This window comes from Acanthisitta chloris, unplaced genomic scaffold (assembly GCF_000695815.1).
Source record: "Acanthisitta chloris isolate BGI_N310 unplaced genomic scaffold, ASM69581v1 scaffold10899, whole genome shotgun sequence".
In the NCBI taxonomy this organism is placed as follows: Eukaryota; Metazoa; Chordata; class Aves; order Passeriformes; family Acanthisittidae; genus Acanthisitta; species Acanthisitta chloris.
Genome location: NW_008693113.1, coordinates 5,486 through 27,621, shown reverse-complemented (window position 1 = coordinate 27,621; position 22,136 = coordinate 5,486). Strand labels below are relative to the sequence as shown.

The 22,136-nt window shown below is 41.8% G+C and overlaps 1 protein-coding gene across 1 annotated transcript in view; it reads left to right on the top strand.

The window, feature by feature from the left end:
- Window positions 1–16,193, top strand: part of TSPAN9 (tetraspanin 9) — a 93,018-nt gene extending 76,825 nt beyond the window's left edge. The window contains exons 2-7 of the mRNA XM_009082953.1: window positions 10,134–10,325; window positions 12,096–12,170; window positions 13,667–13,768; window positions 14,331–14,462; window positions 14,583–14,666; window positions 15,805–16,193. Of these exons, the coding sequence (XP_009081201.1) occupies window positions 10,134–10,325; window positions 12,096–12,170; window positions 13,667–13,768; window positions 14,331–14,462; window positions 14,583–14,666; window positions 15,805–15,876 (657 nt within the window). The 3' untranslated portion in view covers window positions 15,877–16,193. The remainder of the gene's footprint in view (window positions 1–10,133; window positions 10,326–12,095; window positions 12,171–13,666; window positions 13,769–14,330; window positions 14,463–14,582; window positions 14,667–15,804) is intronic.
- The last annotated feature ends 5,943 nt before the right edge of the window (window positions 16,194–22,136 follow it).

Sequence of the window (22,136 nt, the reverse complement as noted above, 5' to 3'; positions counted from 1 at the left end):
AGCCCTGGATGCTGTAGGCCTTCTTTGCTATGTGGTTGCATTGCTGGCTTCTGATCAGGTTGTTCTCCACAAGGACTCCAGGCTCTTCACTGCTTTTCAGCCTCTCAGCCCACAATGTGTCCTGGTGCACAAGGTTATTCCTTCCCAGGTGCAAGACTTTGCATTCCACTTTGTTGAACTTCATGAGATATCTTCTCTGCCCAGTTCTTCATTTAGTCCAGGTCTCAAGGAATGGCAGTTCTGCTATCTGGTGTATTAACCACTTGAGTTTATCTGCAAACTTGCTGAGGGTGCACTTTGTGCCATTGCCCTGATCATTAATGAAGAGGTCAAGCAGCATTGGCCCCAGTATCGGCCCCTGAGGTACATCACTAATGACTAGTCTCCTGCTCAACTTTGTGCCATTGATCACAAACCCTGGGCTCAAGTGTTCAGCTAGTTTTCAATCTACCTCACTGTTCACTTACCTAACTCATACTTTGCCAGCTTGACAATGAGCATATTATGGGAGAGAGTGTCAAAAGCCTTTCTAAAGTTGAGTTAAGTAATATCAACAGCTCTCCCTTCATCCACTAAGCTAGTCACCTCACTGTAGAAGGTTCCTTAGGCATGATTTCCTCTTTATAAATCCATGCTGACTACTTCAAATCACCTTCTTGTCCCTCATGTATTTGGAAATGGTTTCCAGGGTTAGTTGCTCCATCATTTTCCCAAGGATTGAGGTAAGGCTGAATGGCATACGGTTCCCTACGTCTTCCTTCTTGAAGACAGGAGTGACATTTGTTTTCTTTAAATCTTTTCAGTAACCTCTCCCAATTGCCATGACATTACAAAAGTAATCAAGAGCGGCCTTGCAATATCAGCTGTCATACATTCCATCAACATGGAGAAGCACAGATGATAGCTTTTCTGCAAATTACACTACCATGCAGCGCTGTTTCAAAGATGACATCTTTGCTGATGTTATTTCAGCTGTGTGGTTACTGTATTTTCACCAGCCCAAGCTCCCATTTCCCAGAGAACTCTGGAGGCCTCCACAGCTGTACTGTGAAGTTCAAGCTGGTGTTTTGTGGGAAGATGCAGGGGCCTTTCAGTCCCACTTGAAGGACTGGACCCTTTGTGTGTGACAGGCTTTGCACTTGGGCCCCTTGGTGGTCTCCCAGGAGGGATCTGTAGCCCTTGGGCATATTGCAACTTGTCTATGTTCATCATCCTTTGGTGCCCTTCCACCTTCTTGAAGTCTTCTCCCACCTCAGACATGTCAGGGCTTCTTCTGCAGTTTGCTTAAGTGGGGGCACCCAACACAGCCTTTTACTTTTGTTTATATTTACACTTTAATTATTAATTCCATTAGCTCTTATTAAAGAATGTGTTAACTATTTTATCACTGTTTTCAGCCAATCACATAGCGGTGGCATTTTAAAAATGGCAACTCCCTGCCATAAAATGGCAATGCCCTGTCAAAACAGTGGCCAGAACAAAGCAGTGTTCTCTGTGTGTGTATGTAGGCATACATATGACTCATAACTCTTTACTGACTCCTCATCATCCATCCCAAGCACAGCACTGTGCATTTCCACTGCTCTCTCACATAAGGTGCAATGTCCCCTCCTTGTCATCCCAGCTTGTTCTACCTAAAGAGCCTGGGCCCATCCATCACAGCACTCCAGTTATGTGAGGTTTTCTACTATCTCTGTCATAGCCTTGTAACTGCACTCAGATGTACAATTCCTCCTTGTTGTTCACTGTGTCATATGAGCTGATGTACAGACATTGGAGAGAAGGCTTCCAAAGGCAACAGATTTCATGTATTCATTAGAAATAACATGGTTGTTGGGTTTTTCCTCCATGACTGGAGTTTTTTGACACCTTCCTGGTAAATTTTTCAAGTGCTGTACTAATTTCTCAGCGAAAGTTTCTCCAAATCTGCAACATGAGGCTGCCCTTCAACTAGATAAAGAGGAGATTAAGATGTCTTTGACAAGCCAAGAAAATCCAGCTCTTAAAACTTCGTTTTACAAAGCGTGTCCTTTATTGAAGACTCCAATAAAGCTTAAGGCTTCTGACTTCCTTATGCCAACACATCCCAAAAACACAGACTGATAAAACTGTCAGGTTTTCAGGACCAGCCCAGGGATACTGCTCGGGGAATGACCCTAGGAAGAGGATAGCTGCTTTCTTTGGCAGGTGAATTAAGAAAATTCAGCATTTGTACAGATTTCAGTTCTGTACCTCATATCACACACAGGCTGCAATTACAGTTGTTACAGCACTAGACTCAAGGAAGACATCAAAAAGGATTCCCTTGTCTTCCATCAGTGTCCAGTTGATAGAAATGTTGTAAAGGAGTTTGAATCTGCCATATTGTTATGGCAGTAGCACTAAGTAGGTATTATAAAGTATATTCACCTACTCCCATACTCCATTCTCATTTTCTAATCTGTGGCTGAAGAACTTCTCAGATTTCAGTCTTCTTGCTGTATTTTGGATCACATTAAGATGATGATCTTGCTTTGCAAGAGACCATTGAGATTGTTGGCTGTTAAGTCCCAGTTTTGATTAATCCTTTGGATTATCTAGACAGTGCAGGAAAAGTTTTCTGCTCTTACCTGAAAATCTCCTTTAAACACTAGCCCTTTCCAGAGATGGATTAACCATCAAAATCCAGAGATGTCAACTGGCATCCAAAAACTTAATTTGGAGAAAGTGTATCTCTGTTTCGGAGTGTGTTTTGAAGTGGTAGAAAATGTAGTTCTCATTCCTGCCTCCTTCCAGAACAGTTATTCTGGTCTGTAACTCAGAGAAGGATACTACAAAAGCAGAAGGTGAGCACCTCTGTCTGGTGGGAAATGGATGGAATGGCTCTGCTGCTGAGCTTTGAGTCCCCTTTCCCCTTTAAGTCACCCCCCTCCATGACATACTTTGAGTAATATTGTGCTCTCAACAGAGGAGTTAATGCATTGTGATAGTTTGTAAAATCCTGTTATTTGTGGTGATAATCTGTCTGGACAACCAAATTAGTTTCTTCCAAAACTTGGGTTAGCTAATATGCATTGAAACAAGACCAGGGACCACTGTCTGTTGATACAAGGTGGTGGTTTTTTGAATGGTATCTCTTACTGTTTTAAATCTCTATACCAGGCTGCTTCCAAAGGAAGCACTAGATCCAAAATGCACAGAAGATATGAACTCTTCTTGCTGATCTGAAGAGTTTTTGAATCAGGTTTCCAGCTGCTAAAGAAGGTAATGTCCATCTTTATGTCTCACAGAAGTTTTCTTTAAATATTCCTGCATGGTGAGAAAGAACAGCCTTTCAAACTGTTTTCCAAGACGTGCTGCTTCTTGATTCTATAGGAAATTAAGATACTATAAATGAAGGAGAGGGGAAAATATTAAGAACCCCAAAACAAAACACAAACCCCAGGATCAGAAGACTGTGCCGCTTCATAAAGGCCATTGTCTTCCTGATGTCATCTGCACACTGGCTGGTCTGAGAGTCAGTTTTAGAAATGGAAAATCTCTTTTGAAAAGAAGAGCCAAAATAGGTAACCTTTATCTTGCAGAACTTACCAAACAGAAGGAAAACATTACTGGCAGCTTTTCCAAAGTGTTGCTGACCCCAACAGAAGGGAGGGTTTTAAGGACCACCTGGAAAATGAAAAACCTTTCTGTGCTAGGCTTTGGCAGTGCATTCTAATTGTCCACTTGGCTTCTTCATGCTTGTCCTTTTGGTGCGGGTCCTTGTTGATTTTTGTTTAAACAGAGGCCTGTCAAACCTAATTCCGAGGGTCTTTTTGTTACTGCAGTTGTCCTGAAATCAGTACCCAGCATTGACACTTATTTTTGCAGTCATGCTGTTAGTAATTCCTTCTAACAAACCTCCTGTGCTTTGTGCTGTTTTATGGGGGCCATATTTAAGCTGTTCCATGTATTTTTCATTGTATCATTTTTGCTTCAGGCAAGATTGCCTGTTTTAACACAGCACAGAGGAAGGTGGGGAGCTTTCTGTTCTCTGTAACTGGGCCACAGATGGCCCAGGGCATGTTATTCGAAGTGGAATACAAACTGAGACACTTGCTGCTTCTTTTTGTCCCTAGTGGTTGTCTCTCAGTGTTTGGTTTCTAAATGTCTCTGTTCTATTCCAAGTCTGATAAGAGCTACTTTGGTGTATAATCAGGACTAGAAAGTCTGATGAATAAATCTTCCCTCCACTCTTTCTTTCTCACACACCTAGTTCTGCAGCTTTTCCATCATACATTGTGTGCATGGGATAGAATGATGGCAAAAGTCAAGAATATGGCTCATCCTTTTTCCTCTTGGTAGTGCCTTCCTTATCAGTTTCCTTTTCCTGTTGCTGTTCAGTGACTTCAAGGGCAAGTCTATCAATATTACTCTATTAATAAAATCAACAAGAATGGCATTTCTTACCCCTTCTTTGCCCCATCTTGTTTGCTCCTTTGTAGTTTTGGTGGTTCTCATGTATTATCTTACTCTGAGAAGCAGGAAATGTCATTATTTATATACATGCTAAGAAACTACAAATGCTGTAGTCAATACATAAAATTCCTTACTGACAATTGTGGCCACAATGCTTGATTCTCGTAATCACCTATGGCATAATTATCAATTTATTTCTCACTTACATAAAGCAAAATATACTACAAATGCTTGCTAATATTGCCCTTGTTCCTATTAGTGGAAAAGACTGAAAAGACAGGCTTTTTGGTGTTCATACTGACCACTAGAGTTGTGAATATTTCATTCACATCCTGTCTAATAATTCCTCCCAGCCTGGATAATCCTGTGCTCAATCTCCTTCTGTACAATATGTCGGTCTTGGCATACCTCTGACCATCTGTGTTATCCTTCCCTAGGCTGCATAAACTTTTCCTATATCTTCTTTCGGTTAAGGCAACTAAAACTGGATATGATGCTCTCTTGTCAAAGTTTGTATTGTTCTATTAGTTCACACAATGCTCAAAGGTGCATAATAAAATAAAAGAGCCCGTTTCCCATTCTGGTGATAGCACTTGTCAGGGAAACACTTGTTTTGGGGTTTCTCTCTCCCCAGGTTTATCTGGAGTTCTAATTTCCCTTGAAGCATTTGAGACTTTTAATGTTTCCTAGAATGCTGTATGTTTTGTGGGAAAAGTGATGACGACAGGTAGATGTTGAGGTACTGAAGAGAATTCAGATTTTGATCAGTGAAACAGCAAAGTGCAGGAGAACCTGTGAAGAAAGTTGGTATTCCTTTTGTTTGCTTTTAAGCTCAAAATATGTATCACAGCTTGACTAAATTACCCTATAAGTAAAAGTGAGTGACTTTATGAGAGTGTTCTGCAGTGACATAAACACCAGGGGAAGGAGAGATTTGATGGTTGCCTGGAGGATGATGATTTCTAATCAAGAGGGGGAAACAAGCCAACATTTTTTGAGAAGAAAAATCCAGTGAAATTTATTACGCTGTTAAACCATTTCTCTGGGGAAGGAATGTCAGTGCCATCACTCTCACACAATTAAATACCAAGCCGCATATATTATTTAATTATATGGTGAAAAAGGAATTAGTAAGATGGCTTGATATATTTTTGCTCCTTTCACCCTCTAGGATTCAGTTGTTCCAAATAGAAAGAGGTGGGTCCTGTGAGAATAAATAGCTGTCAGAGCATTTTTATAGTGTTCATGTTGCATAAAAAACGGGATTGGTATAGAATAAAGTGTCAGGGAAAGGTATTTTATTGCTAGAGTTCTAGCTAGGTTTGGTTGATATGGTTGTATGCAATTAAGTCCCATGTCAGTGGAATTATTTGGGATTTTTTTAAGCAGCACGAGTGAAAAAAGCATTTGTCATGGGATCTGAGGTTTAAAGCATAAATTTTAGCATCCACAGTACTGCTTCTCAAGAAAATGACAGAGATAAAGAGAATAAACCACAAAAATCGAGGAGCTCTGGAGAGAAATATTAAATTTGTTTCAAACTGTTAGTGCTCTTTGGTATGGGATGCCACCTTGTGGAAGGTGTTAGAATGTCATGTCTTTTATCAAGTGTTCCTGACTTTTTACTATCTTCAGTCACTGTAGATAATCCTACTTGCATAGATCGGACTTGATCCACAATAGCCGCTCCCATCACCTGATTTTTTACATAATTTGAACTTTCAGTGTAATTTAGGGGTGGAGAAATCTTACTTTGTGAGGTAAAAAGTCTGTTTAAAGGAGAACTTTGCTTAGCTTCGGCATCAGCTATGGTGAGAGCATGATCAGTGCAGATACTGTGGTGGTATACTTGTGGTACTGCACTAATGCATGTTGTCAGAAAGCTCTGAATGGAACTGTAATCACATTTTGCACTTTGGCATGTTACCCAATCTCTACAGCAACTGGAAAGGAGTTATCCCACGGTCGTCTTCAGTGGGACATTAGAATTGCAGGAAGAAAAGAGCAAAGGTGGATATGTCTGCAGCCTCAGCTGACATACCACTTCATTTCGCATTGTAAAGGACTCTTCTCCCAGCGTGTTCACACATCTGGCATTCAAGTTGCATCTGCATAGTGGCCTGCCCAGGGACAGCACAGGTGTGTGGCACATCCACCAGACCTTTGTTGCAAACATATCACATCAAGTGCTCAAAGCATTATGGAAAGGTGAAGGTGCAGGTGACTGGTCTTCTGCCAAAAAGCAAAATGTTTTGCTCCTCAGTTTACCAAAACACTAATGTGGCTACCACAAGAAAGTGAAGAAATGATCTGCCCTGTTTGGAAGTGTATATAAAGGGTCTCCTGAACTGAGACCCTGCCAAAGGGACAGAGGCCATCTGTCTATTTTTCTGCTCCCCAGCTGTGATTCTCCTTCTGCTCTTGGTCCTTATTTTTGTCTTCATGTCCATCCCATGGAGCATCAATGGGCCTGTTGCTTTCCTGATTTCCTACACTTGAAGGTAGCTCTCCTTTCCCTCATCTAAGCAATTAGCTGCTTCTAACTTTGTCTAAATAGACATAAACATGAGCCTTTTCTAGACCCAATCTCTGTCAAGGATTGTGCTTCAGAAAAGAAGGGTAAAGAAATGCTGGTAAGGGCTTCTTTCTCTACTATCTCATAATTGGCATTGGATCCTGAGGTATGACTCTTCTTGGGCTGTTTTTTCTATTGATCACATGTGCTCCTTTTTGTCCTTTACTTTGTCCTTCCTTCCTCTGTAAGCCTTTTGCCCTGATCTTGCTCATACTACCACCTTGTTTATCTGCAGTGATCTATTGCTTTTGACCTGATGATTCCAGAATTCTCTGCACTCTTTCAAAACACTTGAGCTAGGGCTGTGATTTGTAAGCTTAATAGAGTATGAAAGTCCAAGGAACACATTTGTGAATGACCTTTAAAGTCTGAATTCAAGTTCTGATGGAAAGTTACGCTGAACAATTTCAGTCTTTGGTAGAAACTTCTTTGGAAACATTTACAGTCACACCATGGAGTGTCATGAAGTCACTGATTGAAGTGCCATCAGCTAATGGCACTGGCAGCCCTGGCAGCTTAGAAATGCTATTTAATACCTTAAATGAATGTTGTGTGGTGAAAGCTGCTTCTGACCTCCTGAACCATTAAGCTCTCAGCCTCAGCAACTGCCTGCAGTTCTCATTTAACTGTGGAAACAGCTGAGCCACAGAGCAGATTCCTGAGTGGGCTTGAGGCACCAAAACTGCAGCAATTCAAGGGCAGAGTAGATGAAATTTAAAGCAGAAGAAATAGGGTGGCTGATGCCATGAACTGCAGACAGTTTAAACCTGTGGTGATATTCACTGGGTCCTGCAGCAAAATGTGATCAGGAGGTTTGTGTTTTGCATCCCCCTGAAGCTGCCTGCTACTCCCAAGTTCACATTGACCTTACTCACATACCATGAAAGGCAATGAGAAATCAATTCAAGAGTATTAATCGGAGCAGATGGATTTGAGGAAAGAGATTAAAGTCCTGCAGCCCTCTCCTGCCACACACGTGTGTATGTTTTGTACCAATCTTTTCAAAGGGATAGTAGGTGTTTGACTTTTCCCTGCTATACACACTCATGTTGCAGCTGCATCCAGCTCTGTTACAGGAAACAGATGTTGTGACATTTATCCATACCCAGTGATGCTAAGCTCCCCAACTTATTTTGTGGAGTTATTGTGTGTTGAGTTTTGAAAGCAGAGGTGCTTCCCAGTCTCCTTACAAGAATGCTGAAAATTTCCTCTGTGTTACTCAATGCATGTGCTTGTGAGCCTCAGACACATGTGGGGTTTTTTTTCCAGATTGCTAAACAAAAGCTTAGGTGCAAAAATGGGTGTGGAAATTACCACCAATGCAGTACAGTTAATCTCCATCTCCTGTTCTTTTTCTCTCCCTACATAACCCTATATTTTTATGCTTTGCATGATGGACTTAGTACATTGGGAGATGTGGACTTAGTACATCGGGAGATGCTTTACTCTGCCTCCCTCGGGAATGCCTGTGATCATGTTTCATAAGGCCTATTCCTGGTCACAGTTCTTCACTGAACTGGTGAATCTCCCTAGATGCAAAACAGTTTCAAAAGCTTCAAGCAAACTAGGAAGCAGGCTCAGAGGGGACAGAAGGGTCACAGGGGAAGATAAAGAAAATAGCCATGAATGTGACTATAAAAACATAAGCCTGTCTCATAGTTTAGGTGATGCAATTACAAGAAGATGCTATTCTAGTTTTTCTTTTACATTCTGTGAAGCAGTAAAACCAAAAGAAGCCAGTTGTACCCTGAACTATCAGCCCCGCTGGTAAAATAACCTCAGACAGGAGTAGGGATATTTACCAAAAAGGTTAGGTCTGTAGCTCTTCATCATGCCAGATTAGTGCTCACCACAAGGCAGGAGTGAACCCTGCTTTATTGGAGGTGCTGTTCTCTGACATTCTGTTTCCTGTTTCAGTAAACAAGCATGACTGGGGGGGTTGTGTGGTTTGGGGAACCTGCTGGATGGCAAGAACTTTTGGTCCTCTTGTTCCTCACTGCTGACATATAGGTGAGCACCAGCAGCTTTGGCATATCCCTGTGAGTAATGATTAGGTGCAGTTTTGTTTTTCCTGTACAGTGGGTTCAAGTAAATTGGAGCAAAAATACTCTGAACTGGGGGTGGGAGGTTGTAGTCTGATCCCCTCTTAGTGAAGATGATGTGAATTTCACCTCTGGCAAAGGCTAGATTTGGCAGAAAATTGCAATAGTACTATAGAGTAGCTCACAGATTTAATGAAAATGCAACTAACTCTTACTTCAGATTTCACTGCAGAGCGATCACAGATCAGATGGGAAGTTGTATAATGGTCATTTTGAGCAAGTACTAAAAGATGGGCAGCTTTTAGGCCCCCTGAAGTGCAACACTCAGACCTTGTTCTGAAGACCTGCCCTGTGGCTTAGGATGGGAAACCTTATTTCCTTGACCAGACAGGATACTGTTAAAAGTGAGAAGCAAAGTGAAGTTAATGTTATATTTTATTAGTAGTTTTGCATTTCTTTCAGGTTCTCTCACTGACAGAGAGTAGCAGAAGTTAAGCTTCCTGTAGATAATGAACCTAGAAATCTGATTTTTGTGACATTTAGCACTGGCAAACAACACTAAAGCTATGAGAACTCATACTAAAACCCAACCTGGGGACTGGGACTGGGCACTTAATGACAAATTTTTTTGAAATTATGCTATTGGTTGTAATTATCTCCAGTATTTACTTGCCTCCCCTAGGATGAGGCAATACAGGGCTGAATAGTCTGAGACACTGCAGATGACTGCAATGGAACATTCTTTCAGAAAGTATTTTTATGTTCCTTCAGAAAAATTGCATTGGGTTTTGCTGTTGGGAGGTCAGTGGGTAGCCCTGGTTTCATGTGCTAAGTCTTTAAAAAGAGAATTCTGCAATCCAGCGGCTTTTAAATAGAATTATAAGTATAGGTGACATGACCAAGTCTAAGTAAGAACATTCAGTTTCATTTTGTTTCAGCACCAAGCCTGTGAAAGCATTACTGCAGAGCACCCACCTGAGAATTTGCCTGTGAAATTCTTTCTTTTCAGGGTTGCAGAGGAAGGAGACAGAGGCATTTATATTAATGGTGAAACCTTTCTTTTGTTTGTCTCTTTGCAGTTATGTGGCTGTGGTCTGCTGGGTGTGGGCATCTGGCTGTCAGTGTCACAAGGAAACTTCGCCACGTTTTCTCCTAGCTTTCCGTCGCTTTCAGCTGCCAATCTAGTCATTGCCATTGGCACAGTGATCATGGTGACTGGCTTTCTGGGCTGCCTAGGTGCTATCAAGGAAAACAAGTGCCTCCTGTTGAGCGTAAGACATCAATACTTCTTTCCACTAAGACCAGTGACTGTTGTTTTGTTATTATTTTATTTGAATGACCATTGCAAAATAGTCTTGTGGCTCACTGTAACATTGCCCTCTGCTTTCAGTCTTGTGTATGCCTGCAGTGTGACATCCCACAGCTTTCGTCACAGTGATATCAGTGGTGCATTAGCACATGTATCCATGTTACTATGTGCCCTAATGTATTAGGTAGCAAAGCCAATTACTGGCAGTTAGCTCCGAATGGTTAAGCATGAACTGTAGGATCAACCTGGACAGCCCTTCTGGAAATGTCTTTTGGAAAGATTGACTGAAAAAATCTTAAGCACAGAGCTGTTCAAAGCCTCTCGTGGCTTGTTTCTACATTGCCCTTATCTAAGGCCTTTGTCAGAGGATGATGGAAACCACCTGATCCAAAGTTAAGAGGTCATGGTTTCTGCCAGACCTTATCAGTAAAAACTAAAGAAAAAAAATCTGATTCTTGGCAGTCTTTGTCCAGCACTCAAGCACAGAGGTTGGGAACCCCTCTCATAAAACATAATGTGGGTCACTCCTCTTGCATAAAACCAGGAGGCTTCATTATTAGCCTCCCTGGCTAATGATAGGAGACTATATGGGGGGATATATAAGATCCTCCCATAAAAATATCCCCCACCCCCCAAAAAAATAATGAGGGAGGAGAACTCCACTCCAAGGAGGGACATATTCTGGCAGAAGGTGAGAGGAGGGCTTTCAAAGCAGACAGCTTCCAATTCAGTCACGGCTTATGAATACAGATGCTATGACATTAAGGAGCATGTTTCCCTTGTGCAAAGGTCTTCCTTACTTGATGCTGAGGAACAGCTGGGCAGCATTCCTTAAACCACCACAGAATTAAACTGGAGGGAAAATGCACATCTGGTTTTTGTTACCTGATTGCTTGGGTTTGTATGTTGTACAGCTAGGAAAGCAAACAGAGAATAGTAATGAGGTCAATGTCATTCACGCACACAAACCACAACACCAGCTTAATTTTTTTGAAGAGTGTTTATATTCTTACAAGGTTCTGCAAAAGTCTTTTTATATGATCATGGCTATCATGAGTTTATAATTGGAGAGCTAGCTGTGCTGCATATTGCTCCTCTCCCAGTGTCTAGGGGGCAGGTGCCATGTTTTTGTGGCAGTCTACTAGTGCATAAAGGCATGGGGAAAAAAGGTGTATAGCAGGCATGAAAAGTAGCAAGAAGCTACTAGAACTCACACTTGGGATGCCCCTGCAGAGAGAGATTTCAGATACGGAGAGTTGGGAACAGAAGTGCTGAGTAATATAATGACTATTCCACTGTCAGATGTGGTTAAATCCCACCTGCTAGGGAATCACTCCTGAAGCATGTCACATTCATCTGTGTGGTGGTAATGGGTTTAGCATCTGTTCTGTAGTCTGTATGAAGGAAAGAGACTACCAGAGCTGTGTGCTGTGCCAGCAGTCAAAAGCAGCAAGATAAAAGCATGGCTGAAACCTGCAAACTGGTAGTAGGGCAAAACCTGAGATTTAGAGAATGCTAGACTGTGAGCTTGCTTCATTGATGGTGAAATCCACAGAAGCTTTAGTGGCAATATAGTATCAATACATCTGAACAGTTTGAAATCAAACTTGCATGTCTTTGGCAGTAAGGTTTAGAGGACAAGGTCAATATCTTTCAGAGTTTCTAGAAGCCTTGGATTTGCTCTTTATTTGGCAAATATATATATATACTGTTGTTTTTTCCTTTGTTCTAGTTTTTCATCGTTTTGCTGATAATTCTTCTGGCAGAGCTGATATTACTCATTTTGTTCTTTGTTTATATGGACAAGGTAAGCAAATACGCCATATATATTAATCATCTTTACTAGCATGTAAACTGGGTTCAGCTTGTTTTTGTTTGATAGAGGTGTTGGGTTCTCCTTGATCTTCACTTTGGTGAGGGTTTAACCTTGAGATCTTTGGCCATATTCTGTAAGCTGCTTCTCAAAGGGGAGGAGGAAGTGATGAGGAGAGCAAGCAGGAGAGAAATCTCTGATATAAAACCATGGCCCAGGGCCTCCCTTTTAGTTTCTAAAAGCTAACATAGCCTTCAGCGTAGCTGTTTGATGTTTCTGCAGGAAGTTGATCATCTTGTGGACCTGGGTTGTGGGAGTTCCTACTTAAAACCTGGTTGGCTTCTTAGGGCCAACTCTTGAACAGGCCTGGAGGAGAGTGGCATGGGGTATTCACAGGTTATTCCAGATGCCACCAGTTGTCCCACTTGACTGGGCAGTCCTAGAGATTTAGGCAAGCGTGTGGAGTGGATCAAGAGGCAGCTTCCCATAAAGCCCATCTGCAGGAATCAGCTATATCATAGAGACTAAGTGAGGTAGGCATGGCTGGCTGGCCTGTCAGATAGGTATGACTGGAGAAGTGCCTGCGGAACTGAAGAACTCTGCTAAACACAGGACAGAGACTTAGAGTATGAGCATGTTCAGGCTTGTTTTGAACAGCTCCTAGCAGACCTGTATCTGTTCTCAGGCTGTCATTGTGATGCCAGCTATTTTCAGGGAGCTGGGTTGAACTTCTGATTTTGAATGGGATGTCAAAGAGGGATGAAACAGATCTTATAATGTAGTTGACCTTTATGCCAGAACCATGAAAGTTTCTCTGCTGCCATCTCACTACTGTCAGAAGCAAGGTACATTCCTACCTGTATCCAGGACTCTGGGCTCAGACTGAAATTTATACAAGAAATGTGACATCTCAGATCTCCCATTAAGCATTCCAAATTTCTTCTTTAAAGAAAGAAGAGCACATACGAAAATCATAAATCCTACAAGCCTGTCCCCACAAGGAGAACAACAGTAATGCCCTTTTATGGTTGATATTGTGTTGGCCTGCCTGAACGCATGCAAGGATAAATGTTAAGGCTGGGAGGCCAGGACTCTGGTTTTATGTTATTAGCAAACTAAAGTAGGCCATAGGTTACAGGCAGGAGAAGCTGCTGTGAGGTACTGCCAACAGCTATCTCTGGCGCGGTTAAAGTAAGATCAGCAGATTTCTGCTGTTCATGTTCAATTAGTTTAAATCAGATGATGACTATATGATGGACTCTTAGCAGAGGTCTCCTATCTCAAGAGAATTAATCCAGTATTTTGCAATCTCAGAGAGAGATTAGGCCTTGGCAGATGCTGACTTGTGAGAGTCTTGAAGCTTTTCTACCCATATTAAGTTTGGGGTGAGAGAAGGTAAGAGACAGACATTCTATATGTGTATCTCTACCATTTGGTGCTTTCCTCTAAACAGCAATGCATTGACTTACTCTATTTTTTACATGGTGCAGGTCAGTGAGAGTGCAAAGAAGGATTTGAAGGAAGGTATGAAGCTATACAACTCAGAAAATAATGTTGGACTGAAAAATGCATGGAATATCATTCAAGCAGAGGTAACATGTTTTCTCAATAGAAAAAAAAATACTATTTGGTCATCAAGGATGCTGCAGTCTGTCAACTCTAAAAGATAGCTGATGCAGACTTTGGTTTTTGATTTTGCACTCTTGATCATCCAGGGATCCCAGGATCAAGGTGTAATCTGTAAGATGAAAGACAGTCACCTGCCTGAGATTTTCTGTGCCTATCACAGGCATAGAGACGATCTGAAACACCGGAGAGGCAGCAGAGCCTGCACAGGTGGAACTGCAGCTAGGCATTTGCTGTTCAGCATTTGTGGACAGATTACTTTATGTTTTGGTGTCTGGGATCATGTCTCTGTGACAAGAAGACTAACATAACCTCGGGTGCAGAACCATTTATTTTCTTTGGTTTTGTTTTTCATTTGTGTTTTTAAGTACTTGCTTTTAGTGATCAGTGACAAGAAAGCACTTAAAAACTACAAGTGTTGCAGCAGCCCTTTTGAAAACATACAGTGGCTTGATGGAAATAAAAGTTTATGGTTGTTTGATTTGCAAATTGTGCTGGTTAGTTTATTAATCCTTTGCTTTTGCACAGATGAAATGCTGTGGTGTGAATGACTTTACAGATTGGTACCCAGTGCTGGGAGAAAACATTGTCCCAGACCGATGTTGTACAGAAAACTCCCAAGACTGTGGACGGAACTCAACTGAATTAGTGTGGAAAACGGTAAGGCTCACTTTGCCCAATGCAAGTCTTAGGTAGGGGTGGGAAGGAAGAAAATAGAGGAAATATGCATGAAAGAAAATGTGACCTTGGGGTTTCAATTATCATCTTTCATCATTTCAGGGATGTTATGAGAGAGTTATGACCTGGTTTGATGAGAACAAGCATGTCCTTGGTTCAGTTGGGATGTGCATCCTCATAATGCAGGTAATACCAGTATGAAGTTTGTCCACATGGCTTTGATCTGTTGTCAGCATTCTTGAGTCTGCTGTGTGAAAAGTGATGCTCAGCTGCTTTGAGTTAGAATATTATTTCAAAAATGTCAGATTTGTTTCATGAGTTCATTTAAGGCCATCTGCTCAGGAGGGAATCAAGTCAGTAGTCAGTCCTGCAATGAAGACATGCTACAGTGGGATTTTGCTTACCTGTGTTTTGACTTTGGAGTTCCCATATTTAGGCATTTGTTACACTGTCCCTTAGGGAACTGTTTTTTGTTTAATTTTGCAATCGAGTTCTAGCAATTGCCAAAATGAGTCAAATCATGGGCACTGAATTGTGTAAGTCAATATGTTTTAAAGAAGAAATGCAGAAGTATCATCATGATCTGTTAAGGTTTTGGGGTTCTTGTTGTTTTGACTTTGGAGTTCCCATATTTAGGCATTTGTTACACTGTCCCTTAGGGAACTGTTTTTTGTTTAATTTTGCAATCGAGTTCTAGCAATTGCCAAAATGAGTCAAATCATGGGCACTGAATTGTGTAAGTCAATATGTTTTAAAGAAGAAATGCAGAAGTATCATCATGATCTGTTAAGGTTTTGGGGTTCTTGTTCCAGGGAACATGGCACCACACCAAGCCTGCCAGAGTTCAAGAAGCATTTGGACAATGCTCTCAGGCACATGGTGGGAGTTTTGGGGTTGTCCTGTGCAGGGCCATGAGTTGGACTTGATCCTTGTGGGCCCTTTCCAACTCAGGATCTTCTGTGATTATATCACTGCTATACTTTTGGGGGAGAATACCTGAATCTGATCTTTTCAGTCACAGTTACCTGGCTAAACGAGCACAAATCATTGGGTCAAAGGAAAAAGTGACTCATAAGTATTGATTCTGAAAAATTGTCGCACATATGACAAAGAGCCCTAAGAGCTTTTTGCCTCCATCTGCTCTCTAGACATCAGTATGTGCCCAAACAACATACATTCAAGTTTACTGCTCAGTGTTGAAGCTTGAAAAATATGGCTAGTGTAGAATGACTCTTAAAACTACAGCTGGTCCATGAACACAGTTCAGCAGTACAGTTTTGGCAGCCTTCCTGTACTAAAGCCCTTACTGTTTGTTTTCCTTCAGATTCTTGGCATGGCCTTCTCCATGACACTCTTCCAGCAGATTCACAGGACTGGCAAAAAATACGATGCCTAAAACCTCTGAAACATTATCACATCAACCTTTCTATCTCATCATAAAAATGAACACAAGGAATGACCGCAAAGAGCATCACGCCTAGCCCTGCTGAAGGAATCCGTCCCAACTTTGTTGTTACTTGTCCAGTTATTATCACAACTTGTTATTTGACTCTTTTTTTTTCTGTTTCACATTTGCCATTTATTTGCCAAAGAGGGGGGAAACCCCCCCAAACAAATGGATTTTCTACACAAAATCATAGTTCTGCTCTAAGAATGTTTCTTAACTTAAGAAAATGTTTTGCTCTACTAATCCATGCTATATGTGCAAAAATTATGTGTGTTCGACTTCAAGGGAGAATTCTTCAAAGTCTTCCAGTAAGTTTTCAACCCTTATGTCCAATTTTCTGGAAGACTCAGAAAAGCCACTCTAACTAAGAGTCCTAGGAATTGGAGCTGCTTTGCTTTGCAGCTTCTTGTACCTTATGGTGTATACTTTTTTATTATGATAATGATGATTATTATTATTATGATGGATATAGCTTAGAATTTAGTTGCCTGACTTATAACTTCTTACTGGTTTTGGTTTTACCCATTTATTGTACGTCAATTTGGGAACCGCTGTGCGATCTCCAGAGGACACGTTTTTCAGAGTTGACAGTTGGTGCGGGCAAAGACAACTTTTCTCAAATCCATGGGAAGGCATCATCTACCTTTATCAGGGCCTTGATGCCCTTACTGTAACAAAGGTGTGTCCTTTAAAATCAGAGACTCTTGCCTCAGATGGAATGCAAAGCCTTCCCATTGGACCAGATGATAAGCTTCCTACTTCTGTGAGGCAAAGTTCCAATGCCTTTACTCACCCAAAACAGTGTCTAGCTGCTTTGCTGTCATGCTACTTTGAAAGCTGAAAGTAATGATTAAGCAAGTTACTGCTAGCACAAAGGAGAGAGACTGCAGTCTGACCTACTGGCAGCAGACTTCACAGACTGTGTTGTCTACTTCAAAAAGTTTGCCCAAGGTATGGCGTGCTGCTGGATATGAAGGAAGGGGATGGCAATTTGATGGCAACACTGCCATGCCATGCCCTTCATTGAAGGGGTTTCCTTAGACAGCTGTCCCCCTGAGAGAGAAAAGGTGGTTTGATTAAAGGTGCCCAGATGATGCAGGAAAGGGGCAATTTCCAAAACAGCACTCAGAGATGGTATGTGTTGTCACACCTTCAGTACAGAATTGTTTCTTGCTGGTGGATTGCCAAATCCATCCACTGGGGTAGTTGACTTCAATGCATATTTTTACCACCATTCCTGTTAGAAAATTAGAACCTGTATTTCTCTAATTTGAGTGCTTCTTCATTGCAAGGAGTCCTCGTTTACCTTCTGTTTCAGGTTTTTGCTGTCTTGTGAAAGGAAGAAGGAAAGGCTCAGACATTGGAGGATGTTCTGATTTAACTTCAGTCAAGGCTTGAGTCAGCTCTGAAAGGAACACTGCTTTTTGCTTAAGCAGCTATCAGGTGCAACTTGAGAGGTTACCTCATTCAATGTCACTCTCAAAGGGGATCTGACACATATGTGAGATGAGGTTCACTATGACATTATTAGGCTGAATTTCAGAACCTATTGAGGATGAAGATTATGTGCCTTTCAGAGCCATGTCATGTCAAACTACTCCTCTGGTAAACAGGTTTCTCTTAATGTCCAGTCTGAATATTTATACTTTAAGTTCTAAAAAGATGTGATTTTCATTGTATTGTTCAGCCTATCTTTTCCTTGTGGGCTGAAATAGCTGTTGAACCACTTATATCTGGGAGTTTTTAGTCCCCTGTTTATCTTCCTATTAGGTCCTGCATGCATCTGTACATCTGGCAGCAATAGTGTTAGTGTGACCTATGTGTCACTTTTTTGAGTTCCTTTGAAATCAGTGTGACAGGAAGGAGTGTGAATGTGTGGGAGATAGAGATGAATTTGGGTGTTGCAGTGAAAAAGGAGTTACTATTCTTAGAGCACAGCCCTTGCCCATATGAGCACAATGCCCAAAGTTTCACAGGGCTCTCGTTTCCCACAGAAGCAGACAAGGTCATATGGGTTCAGCTATTTCACTTGGATTGCCTTTGAAGGAAGTGGGGAAGAAGCAGAGGGAAAGCACAGAAACTGAATCCAGTTTTACTTCCATTTCTAACAAAAATTGGGACCAGGAGCATCTGAGCCTCACTGGAGATGGATGTTCCATGTTGAAGAAGGGGTTCTGATGCCCACTGTACTTGCTGCTACATGTAAGACTGTATCCAAAGTTGCTAAGATGGGTTCCCATTTTTGCAAGAAAAGACAGGATGATTTTCATCTGGTGGCTCCACTGCATTCTCCCTTTGGGCAGAGATGCTTAGCTTTCTCTAGGTTTCTCTGGCATTCAAAAAGATCAGGGTGCAGGGCTGAGCAGGAGCTCTGTCCTTTTGGGTCGCACAGTGGTACTTGCCGCATCTTAAATTTTAATCTGCAGTCAGTTTTTGTACAAAAATGGTAAAATATATTAGTGAAAGTAATAAGGAAATAAAAAATGTTTATGAGTAACTCAGAGATGAAATGTGTAGTTGCAAACTCAGCTACTTTGCCTTCCATCCAAACTTATTTTTCTAGAATGCTTCATTCCATTTCACGATCTAGCAGCATAGATCCTGAAATCTTTTTTTAATGACTACTTTTGGCATTTTAAGCACAGTATTAAGTGAGATAGTTACATGAGCTTCATGTATTCATCTCTATAAAGCCACCTACAGGAGGGGAGTCAAATGCAGGACTGATTTGTGTCTCTAGCTGACTCTCTGATGTAGGAGGTGATGACAGACATCCTGAAAGGAGCAGAAAAGTAATACGATTTTCCAGGCAACAAAAATCAGCTCTGGAAAGCGTGAGGCTGCATCAGTTTGACAGAGAAGACACTAATTGTCCTGTAAACTGGTCAAAGGGAGCTTTGGCTCATGTATGTATGCACTTTTTTTGCTTATGCTGGTGGGTGGCTGTCTGTGTGTTTTCCTCAAATGTCACTCTGATTATTTAACTATAAGTTTTTAGCATGTTTTTAAATAAAACCTGATACTGAGTAAAAGTACCTTTAATATACACAAATATTGATTTGTATAAATGCATACCTCTCTGTATCTCTAATTCATGAAAGCACAGTTCAAGTCTGTGAAAGTGCTGTTTCTCTGAGTGTTCCTTCAGACTGTAGCATACCTGCTGTCTTACTGTCCTTCATGCTTGGAAGCTGCAACAGAATTTAAGATGAGACAAAACAGGAGAACTGCCTGAAGAACCTCTACTTGAAAGCTGATGATGTGTTAGCAGTGAATTCTGTTCCCTTCTGGTTGTACCAAGGCTGTTAATTACAGGAAACCCAGGTGGAGGGCACTCAAAAAATGTGCCCGTGTCTAAGTGGCATGTGAGATGTTAAAAACAATGACATGTCTCCAAGATGACAGAAGATGCCTTGGATATATCATGTATTGAGCTCCTGGACTATGGTCATGTTAGGCCAACTTTCCTATCCTGTGTCCACTCCCCCATTTGTATGCATGAAATACAAACTCACACACAGGGAAGGGTGCAAGCAGAGGGCAGCCAAACCAATTCTTTGTGGCCTTTCTTGGGCAATGTATTGGTCAGGCATAGAAAAGGCAAGGAGGGAAAAAGTGTTTTGCCAGCAGATGGTTCTTGGGAGCAGCATGGAATAGGGCACACATAATTCTGATGTAGCTTCTTTTCATAGAGTTGAGCAGATTCATCCTGTAGCTGGCATGGGGAAACCTGGAGGTGTTTGCCTATGGGCTAGCCATCTGTTGTGCAGTAGATAGTAGACACTACGAAACAACATGCCATTCCCACCGGGTGATGTTTGCACCAGTGTTTCTTCTATGCAATACCTACTTTCGCCTTTATATAAAAGATTTTTACTAGGATGATATAAAAATAAAGGATTTTTAAAAAGGTGCCTCTTTGAGCTCATTTGTCTCTTAACCCCACCACCGAAACCAAAAAGGGACAAAAAAAAATTTCAAAAGGTGCCTCACAGAGTCCAGCTCCATTGCAGTTGAAGTCCAGAGCTTTTGAAGCTGTTGCAGTTCTGAAAAAGATCCGCCCCCCATCCTGTCTGCTCCTCCTTCAAAAACAATACTCTAATAAAACAGAAAAAGGTGTGAATAATCCCTAGAGATGGAAAAATGGTTTTGAGAGCCTGGTAATACAGAAGAGAGATGTCAAGGGGCCCAAAGAATAGAATAACTGAAGAGAGGGCAAAGTAATAGAGAGCTTGAAAGACATCCAGAGGACACCGAGAAGTCTCAAACAAAATGCAAAAATTGATTAAACACTGAGGTAGAGAAAGATTGCAAAATAGCCCTCCAAATGCCAGGAAAGCAGAAGATGGGCTGAAAGATTCCCAGATGAAACAGCAGAGCCAAGCAGAAGTGAACAAAGCAACAGAGTCTGAAAGATGTTCAGAATACATAGACTAGCCTTAGGGAAGGAAAGAAAGCATGTAAGTGCTCAAGGAAACAAAATGTAGCAATGTCAAAAAGGCCAAGAAAGAAATAGAGAATGCAAGAGATGCCCCCCCTCCCCTGCCCCCCCAGGAATACAGAAGAGGCTCAGTCATAACAAAAACGTATTGGAGATATTAAAGGAGCTCCAGAGTACTCAGTAGTACCAATGGTGGCCTCAGGAGAAGACAAAAAAAAAAAAAAAACAGGAAAGAAAGATTGCCCCAAAGAGTAGCATCAAAGAAAGGAAAATGAGCTAAAATCTGTAAAAGACTCGCAGAACAAGAGAACACAAAGTAGCCTCAAAGAGGCAAAGGAACTAATAGAAAGTGTGAAAGAACCACGATGAGCACACCAGAGACCTTGACAATAACAAGACAGTATCAGAGATTCTCAAAGAGCACAACGAGTGTATGCCTGCAGCTGCCAAGAGAGGAGAGAGGCTAAAAGAGCAACAAAGAATAGCCTTGGAGAAGGGAAGAAACGAGCAGGAAGGCTGAAAAAGTCCCAGGAGAAAGAAGAGCAGCTGCTGAGATGCTATGAACCTTGAAGGAAGAGTAAAACAGCTCCAGAAAACCCAGTTTTTCTTCAGAAAGTGGATCAGAGGGGTGAGGGGGATACGAAACAAGCACAAAGACTCAAAGTGCTCCAGAGTCACCTCAGTGAGAGGAAGGAACAAACTGAAAGGCAGCCATAGCAGCTTTGGAGAGGCTAAAGAAGTGGAGAGGCTGAGAATCCCAGAGAACTGAGAAGCCTTGCAGAGCCTGATAGACTAGAAGAGAGCCTGAAAGAACCTCAGAGAAGACAGAGTAGTCTTAGAGAAGGTGAGAAAATAGCAGTAAAACCTGCAAATGTGAAGGATAACAAAGATTAACCTCAGAAAGGGGGAAAAAGGTAGGCAAGAAAGAGACCCAGAAATAATACTGTACCCTTGGAGAGGTGGAAAAAATACAGCAGAAAGACTGAAATAATGCTGAGAGAGCAGAGTAGTCTCGCAGAGACCAAGAAAGAAGCAGATGTTAAAAGAATCCAAAGAGAGCACACAGTACCACTGAAGGGTCACAAAAGTAGGAGAGAGACTAGAAGAACTCCACTTCATGCAGAGTATGCTTGGGGAAAACTCTCCTAGCTAGGCTGGAAAGCCTGTTGGAAAACATACTCTTGCCCTGTTCTACAAAGAGGGGGTCTGTCATAAAAGCTTGGCTATGCAGTCAGGTGTTAACCAATAGGTTGAAGGTCCTACTGCCCAAGCCTTTCCCTTCCACTGGCAGGACCAAGGAGAACAGCATCTGGGCTCCATTGCCCTGTAGCAACCCTTGGTTTGCTAAGGTCTTCCTTGACAGTATAATTGGTGCACACACAGATAATAAGGCCAAGGGAACAGGCCAAAGTCCAGACATGCCTTAGTGCTCTCTGCAACTGCCACAAGTCCAACCTCCCTCCAATCAATAGGTCTCATGGGGTAGCAAGTAAGGTCAGTATATGGGTGCCTCTGCACCCTGCAGAAGGAAATCTCTAACCACTGTCATCATGCTGGCTCAGGTGTTCAGATTCATCTGGCTATGATGCATCCCTTGGCAATTTGTAACACCAGTGTTGTCTTGGGGTAAACAGTTGGGTGGTAAGTGCATTAAAGCAGGTGCTGGGATGCATGTGTGTGCACATATCTGAGTATGGGAACATGCTCTAGCTATGTGGAAGCCTGACTCTGTGTACAGCAGAGACTGGAGGTTTTCTTTTCTTACTTT